Source organism: Syngnathus scovelli, chromosome 9 (assembly GCF_024217435.2).
Source record: "Syngnathus scovelli strain Florida chromosome 9, RoL_Ssco_1.2, whole genome shotgun sequence".
NCBI classification, from domain to species: domain Eukaryota; kingdom Metazoa; phylum Chordata; class Actinopteri; order Syngnathiformes; family Syngnathidae; genus Syngnathus; species Syngnathus scovelli.
Window position 1 is genome coordinate 7,398,379 of NC_090855.1, and position 8,672 is coordinate 7,407,050.

At 39.4% G+C, this 8,672-nt stretch overlaps 1 protein-coding gene across 1 annotated transcript; it reads right to left on the bottom strand.

Annotated features, from left to right (window-relative positions):
- Positions 1-3,164: 3,164 nt before the first annotated feature.
- preb (prolactin regulatory element binding) lies at positions 3,165-7,501 on the bottom strand. Its single transcript, XM_049730572.1, has 10 exons — positions 7,337-7,501; positions 5,909-6,096; positions 5,614-5,812; positions 5,240-5,487; positions 5,072-5,152; positions 4,855-4,982; positions 4,580-4,753; positions 4,336-4,408; positions 4,088-4,247; positions 3,165-4,001 (listed from the first exon to the last, which is right to left on the bottom strand). Exons 2-10 carry the CDS (start codon positions 6,041-6,043, stop codon positions 3,907-3,909), a joined length of 1,293 nt encoding a protein of 430 aa, XP_049586529.1. The 5' UTR covers positions 6,044-6,096; positions 7,337-7,501; the 3' UTR covers positions 3,165-3,906.
- Between the last annotated feature and the right edge of the window lie 1,171 nt (positions 7,502-8,672).

Sequence of the window (8,672 nt, forward strand, 5' to 3'; positions counted from 1 at the left end):
AATTTCCGAGTTTGAAGATGGAGACAGAGAACGAAGACTTGAAGGCACATGTTAAAGTTCTGGAAGGAACTAAGAACAGTCTCATGGATAAGATTAAGTCCTTGAGGAATGAAGTGGCGATGCTTACATGCCGGTGTGAGAGGATGGAAATAGAGGAGGAATTAAGGACACAACATGAACTTCTCGGACGAAAGTGCAGTCTTGATGATAAAAATACATTCCCAGATGTGCTGGCTGATGTTGAAACGCACGGCGTAAGGATAGACAAACAAAATGAGGCGTCGGTAGCACAAGAAAACATTCTCGGAAGAAATGACATTACAAAGAAGAGGTGGGGGACTTGGCTGTGCAACAAGTTGAATGGTCATGAAGAATACAATAACTTCTTGAGAGAAGAGCTTGAAGCAAGTAAATCTTTTCAAAGTCAACAGAAACAAAAGAACGCATGCATGAAAACGTCTTTACTAGATTTTGAGTTCCACAGTGAAGAAATAGCTGACCAACCAGAAGTTGCTGAAGACATTAATACTCAAAATGTTTCATTGGCAAACAGCATTCGTGAAGAAATATGTTTTTCGGAGAAAGCATACGAAGGGGAAACTCTTGACGGACTGTTGGAAGCAAAGACTGAGAAGGAAGAACACCATAACCTAACAAGTTGTTTGCAGCACAGTGAGCCTATTACGGAAAAAGCCTGGAAAGAAAATGAAAGGTTCAGAAATAAATTACATGGGATTTATGAACAGAACAAAATTGTTGCAGAGCAGCTGGAAGAATATACAAGTCTTAGAGAGCAACAGTTTTGCAATCTGAAGATCGCAATTCTCGACCCCGAGTTCCCCAGTGATGAAAAACAACATCAACACGACTGTGGAGATGAGCAAATGAGGGAACAACTTTATCGACACGAGATCACAGAAATGAACCATCTCGCGATGAAGTTGAGGGAAACTAATATTCATCTTGATGACCAGCTCAGGCAAATAATCATGAAAAAATCATTTGCTGCAGTTTGGGGAAAGACAGCAGAAGCTTCGGTCAACTGGTTGCTTGGAGAACTAAGAACTGAGAAAGATCCTGTTGATGACGGGCTTCTGGGGACAGAAACTGAGGAACATCCTTTTGATACGGTACTTGAGGCAAGAACTCAAAAGGATTCTGCTAAGGAGGGACTTATAGAGACAGAAACCGAGGACAATTCTGTTGATGAGGTCCCTCGAGAAACTAAAACTGAGGAAGATTCTGTTGATGCAGGCCGTTTGGACGCACGACCCAAGGGTGACCCTGTTGACGAGGGCCATGTAGAGACGGAAACAGAAGAGGATCTTTTTAATAGGGGCTCGCTAGTGACAGAGACCAAGGAAAATTCTGTTGATGGGGTTCTTCAACATCCAACAGAGGGTCCTGTTGATGAGGGCCTTCTTGTGACAGGAACCAAGGAGGATTCTGTTGATGCGGTCCTTCTACAGCCAAGAACTAAGGATGATGTTGATGAGGGCCTTCTAGAGACAGAAACTGAGGAGGATCCTGTTGATGAGGGGCTACTTTTGAAAGAAATCGAAGAGGATTCTGTTGATGCGGTCACTCTACTACCAAGTACTGAGGATGATCCTGTTGATGAGGGCCTTCTGGTAAAGACAACCGCAGAGGATCATCTCGATAAGATCCTTATGAGGATAGTGACTGAGAAGGATCCTGCTCATGTAGAAACTGAGGAGGTCCCATTTGACATGGGTCTAGTAGAGACTGAGGAAGGTCTTGTTGATATGGGCCTAACAGAGCCACCCACTGTGGAGTCTTATGTTGAAGATGATCTTCTGGATAAGGGCCTTATAGAGACAGCAACTGAGAACAATCCTGCTGAAGCGGTCCTTATAGAGACCAAGGAGGATCTTGTGAGTATGGGCCTTATAGTGCCAACAACTGAGGAGGATCAGTGCCTTTTAGAACCAACAGAGAAGAAACAGGTTCAGGAGCTGGTCCTAAAATTCCCCCCTTCGGTTCAAACAGTTAGTTCTCACTGTGGTGAAAAAAATAGGAACGGTGCTAAGAAATGCTTTTTTGGTGTAGTCATTTTTATGGCTGTATTTATTTCTGGGGCTGTAGTGGTGTTGAAAATAGCACATACATTTTGTGAATGCTGTGACTGTTTTATAACAATATGAATTTTATTTTGTACTTGGATTTATGATATTCTATGATATATTTAATTGTGGGAGTCAATCTGGCACTAGCAATGCATCAGCAGCAATTGCAGGGATTTAAGCAACATATATTACGTTAGAAAAATGTCACAGCACACCGCCCAATTGAAATGTCACAAAATGTTTATACAGTATATGAAAATTAAAAGATATTGACATATTTTGTTAACATTTTTGTGGTAGTTTTTAAAGAATTTAAAGAATTTTGTGAGACGGCGCTGTTAGTGGTAGATATTTTTCTGTTCAATTAAGTGAAATTTGAGAATTTTGAGCTGTGGTTGGGAACCACGAATCTTACATTAGTTTGTTCATAGTGTTAAAAAAATAAAGATAATCTGATTTTAACGCCAATGCAGAGTCGTTGCAAGAATAATCGAGTTACTCACAATATTTCTTTATAGATGTGGGAGTAAAAACTGAAATTAAAATGATAAAATTACACTCTTGTCATACAAAGAGTTGCCTGATTGGACGCACTACAAATAGTTGCAAGTCTGTACTACCCATTTGCGTTCACTTTATCATGCGCCGGTAAAATTGCAAGCCATGTGACCAGCAGAGGGCGACATTCTATTATGATTTAAAAAAAGAATTTTACTACCTCTAACTCGTCTTTAATTCTTCAGTGTTCTGAAGATTCTTCAGAACACTGACAAAACTTTGATTAACAGACCTTTTGTAACAATAAATGCTTCATGGAAGCTATATGGTATCCATAAAAACGCAGGTCAAAGGTCAATCTTGGAATTTCTTAAATGGAGTCAATTTTAGCTGTTATCATATTCCAAATGCATACTTAAAATTTTAATTACCCTCATGGGATACATAGCTACCATACAATATTAGGTAAATCAATGCCTTCACGGATTCCTTCATGACGATTCCGACTTGAGATTCCTTTAGACGTGTGTGTACATTTTTCTGCAATACTAGTAACAAGTAATCATGACTTCAAATAAGTTTCATTCATTTAAAATTTTATTCACATTTTTACATCTGCAGTCGGAATGTTTGAAATTAATTTCAACATAATAGGTTGAATAATTCTGACATCAAACATCTTAAATTTGTTTTAAAATATCACATATTGATCGACTGATAAGAAAATACCGGTGAATAAAACATACAGCTGTATTTTTATTCCTCATTAATCTAATATATGTTGTGGGTGACCCGCTACTGCATTTCATTAGCTGCCAGCTCCTGGCTAGAGTGTTGTCCCATTTTCCGGGTGTATGCTGCCCACTAGTGTATGCAAAGTAATCAACGGTGTCTCTTTAGTAATATTCTGTATTATCTAATAAACAATACACATCACATATGTAATTTATGATATAACTATAACATAAATATAAATAAACATGTATATATGTATATGTCAAACCTAAATATTTTAAGGCTCCTTAAGGAATATTGGATATTAAATGTGGCATTTAACATGATTCCCAAGAGACATGATCAATGCTATCAAAACATAAAACATGTAAATCAAAACCATTCAAATCCCATTTTGAGTGTCTGTGTTATGCTAACGTGTCAGAAATCAACAACCCTGAGTAGCCGCATAGGGAGATGTCGGCATCATAAAAGAAGTTTAAGGTCAATGGTGCAGCACTGGTGGATTTGAATAGGTTGGATCGACGTAGGCCTGCAAAAGATATGTCCAAGCTCCTCATTGGACAACCTGTGAGAATTTTGAAACTCAGAAAAAGCCTGGGAAGAGATACTGGAGGAGCAGTACAAGTCCAACTACCACGAGGCCACAGAAGAACAGCACCAACCAGAGGGGAAATGATCCTGAAGGCGACAAGAAAGACAGGTAATTACAGACATACTCAGTTTTTATATATACTACAATAAACCGACACTAGTGCAGGACGTACTTCGGTTGTGGACGGCATGGAGCTGACAGCGGCTGTCTACAGCCACACTAAACAAAGCCGTTTCATTGTTTCCTTTGATATTTTGCCCTTTGAATGTGTCGGGGAGGAAAGCCAGGTCCGTCACAACAATGGCGTGGGACTCTTTCACATAATACAACCTCTGCAGGGACATGCATAGACGAAACACAAAGTTATCATAAGAGAGCAGGGCAGTTGTGATGATTAAAATCTTTTAAGAATGTGACTACCTGAAGGGAGAAAGCAATGTAGATAGCTACTGAGCCTGTTATAGTACCCAGTCCAAGAAATGTTCCAGAGTCACTGTTGGAGACAAACAAATTTACTAACAAAATGCATTTGCTTTGTGCTTCGTTATATGAAAAGTAAACACACGACTGCTCCTTGAGAATACCACACTGAATGAACCTGACCGTCCAGAACAGATGGCGTGACCCAAGCGTAACTAACAACTCTTGTGAAATTGAATCTTACCTGACAGCAAAGCTTGAAATGACCTCTGCCCCACAGGGAGCTGTCAACATAGGCAGGAAGCTCTTGCCATTCCACTTGGTGAGGTAACACGGTGGAGGTTTTCGGTCTCGTTTATGCGGGATCTGAACTGTGTAAAGCCTAAGTTCATCTTTTTGGTCTTCTACCTTTCCAAATCTGAAGAACATGACACAACCATGTCAACACATTATTATGATGCTCATACACATGTACACTGATATAACCAAGATGATGAAAAGATTTTTTTTTTTTTTTACCTGCAAGCCATATACCTATATGTCTTTTCAGCTATCTGAGGCATCGTTTTATGCCATTGAAGACGCATAACTTGTTGGTTGTTGCGCCATACACTGCAAGCAAAGTCCCTGCCAACAGTTACCAGGTGCTGCATGGAAACAACAGTTATTGTAACAATCAAGTCAAAGTCATGGTTTACATTAGTACAGTATGACAAAGCGGTTGTTTGTATGCAACCTTGTTTCCTGGGCTCAGATCCAGGTCTTCTATCTCTCCTTCATGTGCTTTAAAGTCAAGTTTCTTCTTCAGGGATGGAAACTGGAAGGAAAATCAATTTAGGATTTAACTGATTGAAATCAACGCGATCTATAATATCAAGTGAAGTTCTGAAGTTGCAACGCTTACCTCCCAGACTCTGATGTGTCCGTCTGTGCCTCCTGTCAGGAGCAGGCTCAGGTCATGACTAAATCTGACCACCTTTTGGAGTGGGTCCTCAGGGTTCAGATCTGACTGCAGTTCTGCCAGTCTTGTCACATTGATGTGTGCCGTCTCATCCTTCATATCAGACCCAGTGACAGCAGCAGCATCATCCTTTCCACCTTTGTTTCGTTTACCACCTCGTTGCCTGGCATTACCTTTTTGCACATTGTTTTCTACGTAGAAGACAGAGATTGGGAGTGTCACAGAAGATAAGGTTTTGAAAACAGACATCTTAAAATTCCTACACCTTTTGTAAGACAGTTGTAGTCAAGTTTCAGGTCAAACGTAGCACTGCATACCATCATTATCAGCAGCCGTGCCTCCGCTTTTCTGTGTGCAATCAGCAAATGTCATCAAAGAGCATGTTCCATCTTGACCTGCAGCAATCACCCCATCGCCTAACGCCAAATTCATGGTGGCACGTGTGACAGTGTCGTGTGAATGAAGCAGGCTGGCACTGTACTGGTTTTCGCCAACCAACTGTAGCTCCAGAAAGTGCTGTAATACAGGTGTGAATATTTTGTGAACATTACATGTGAGTTAGAAGACATTTAAGCTGAACAGAAAGTTGAATAACTTGTGCACTGTGCTTACCACACCATTCTTGACGCCAGTCTTGGAAGCTCCTCCTCCTCCTGCTAAGACCACGAGTCCTGCTTTAGGGTCAATTTTTATGGAGTACAGGGGAAAGGGGGCTCTGTAGAGATCTGGCACCTTCCGTTTGCCCATGGCTGGCCAACAATTCACTCAGTTCTTCATAAAAGCGTTGCATGCAAGGCCACCTGCAGGAAAACATATGAGCATTTAGCATTGACTTTTGCTGAGGTGCCACCTGTTGGAGGGAGTGCAAGGGTGAAGATGCACTCTGTATTAATAGAGCAGGCGAGTTCTCTCAATTTAACATTTATTCATGGTGTCTGCCACATATATTACTGCTAATTAGCCTAGACACATAAAAATCTATATTGGTGAGCTGTGAGGGCTTACTAAGTATCTGCACAGAACAAGTTTTACTTGTTTTAACCGTACTGTTATTTTAATGTGTTTGTATGTGGGTTTGGCCTGTTTGATTAAGGATCAAATCGTTAGGATCTGGCCTTTGGCTGTTGGATGACAAGATGGAGATGATATTGCCAAGGCACCAAAATGATCACTTGACAGTGAGGCAGTGACATTTACTCCCTTTTTAAATTAAACACAATCTTGACATTTTACGTTTCAAATTTTAAGCAGTAATTGTTCAAATGAGAAATGTTCAGTTTTTATTCATTGCAGTTTTTACTGCTTTACAAAAATGCTAGATTTTTAAACAAAAACGCTAAATTGGAGGCAATGTTTGAAAGATTTCAAGCATGCGCCTTCTGCCTTGTCAGCAAAAATACCACAGCATTTTTAAAGCCTCAGCGCATCCTAAGCAGTCTCACCTCAGTCCCCTGTGTCTTTTTAAATAGACCTTTTTATATGTTTTTGTTATCTTCGCTTTTTCCCCAAAACAGTTTGCAAGTTGCTTTCTGAAAACATAAATTAATCGTGCAATCAGCGTTGACATCCAATTGCAATCCATTGTGAAAAGTCCAGCTGTACTTTTTTTTTTTTTTTTATGTGGCAGGAGGTTGCACTAAGACTGCTCTGAAGCTCTGTGACTTGACTTCATCGCAAGTTAAAGAATGACGTATTTACAGTAACAGCATTTCTCCACTAACGAGTGTCATACTACTAAATGGTAGTTTTATGCAGATTATTTAAATCCTGAACACAAGCATTGAAGCCATTCAGCTCAAATACTGTAACCCACGAATGTTTTAAATGACAGGTATGTGAGCACTCCTTGTGCGTCGATATGAGTGTAACGCACAAACAATCCCGATTATTTTTCTTGGGAAACATTTGTTTAAAATGAGTGAGTGACTGTTATTTGTGACCAAGTGTGCGTTCTAGTTGAACAGCTAAAGGCTAGTTAACACGACTTCCTGCTAGTATACAGTATTCTTATATTTGATCATTAAATTTGAGATCGCCTACCTGTGCAAATGGCTCGGTGTTCCTCATGTAGTCATTTAATCGGGTCTACAAATGCAACAGCAGATTATTTCATTCTGGTCAGTTTCGATCAAAGTCTTGTGATGTGTAAAATGGCCGACGCGTCCATGATGCAACGCGAAGTGACGACACGTTTAAGCGGCGTGCAGCGACTTCCCGAACACGTCAGCAGCCACCGTCGACGTCAACTGCGCCGTGACGTTGCACAAAAAAATGCCCTTTTTTAAAATTTATTTTATTTTATTTTTTTTTACTTACAAATTCGATTCATTTTAATACACTTTCATTAAATCCCTCTAAGGTAGATAGTGGTAGAGAGGGAAAAAAAAAATACAAATGTGATAATTTTACAAACATGTTTATTTACCTTGAATGTCTGCAACATGTGTCATGGTCTACCCTTAAAATAACAAAAATAGAATACAGGAATTTAGAGGGACATGGCTGTGTATTTCACAATATAAAATAATCTACATACTCCATGGCTATATTCCAGTTAATTCATAATCATAAGTGATCTGTTTTTTCTTCTGTGCCATATCACCCTTGCACACAAAATAGAGATGCATTACTTAGTGTTGATGCATTAAAATGCATGGCAATGAATCTGTAGACTACACACCCTCTGCAGTTTGCTTCAGCAACTAAGATTCTTTGGATATTATTAAGTCAAAACCTAGTATCACTAATGGCATCAAAGTCCCTAAAATAACATCGGAATATAGTCACCAAGGCGTAAATGGACAACAACTAGTGCATTGATGATGGTAAGCACAGGGTTTCAGTGGAAAAATCAATAGGCACAGGCCTTCTAGCAGTGTTCAGTAATTGCCAAAAAGGTTGCATTAAATCGTGCATTTGATCATTTAGAATCAAGCAGTGAATTGCACTCATTCGGCATAGTTCATTTGACATACATACGTGTCTGTTCATTTGATATAAGTATAGTCGTGTCAGATTTGTAATAGTTTCTAACGTCTTGACCTCAAAATGTATATATGCTTTCTTTATCTTGATTTAGTTTTTATTTTAGATATGAATCCCTCAGCATTTGACAACCTAGGCATTGGAGTTGTTAAATGTTGACCCTGGTTTACCAATTGACATTGGAGCAGCAAATTGTAGCTTAACAAAAAGTTTTTCTTTCCCTGAATGCAGTTCCTGCAAGTTTGAAAAACATTTTGGCTGTTACACTACACATAGTGCTTTTCACACTGTACGTTTCTGAGAATGTGTTTTTGAGAACCCAATGAGCAGAAGATAATCAAGCTGCATTAACATTCATGAGTCTTATTCCGTTAGGATTGCATTTGGATTT

Coding starts and splice junctions, on each gene's coding strand:
- preb (XM_049730572.1), bottom strand. CDS start 6,043: ATGGGCAAACGGAAGGTGCCAGATCTCTACAGAGCCCCCTTTCCCCTG. Junction 5,153..5,239: donor GACACATCAGAGTCTGGGAG/GTAAGCGTTGCA, acceptor TTTTCCTTCCAG/TTTCCATCCCTGAAGAAGAA. Junction 4,983..5,071: donor ATCTGAGCCCAGGAAACAAG/GTTGCATACAAA, acceptor GTTTCCATGCAG/CACCTGGTAACTGTTGGCAG.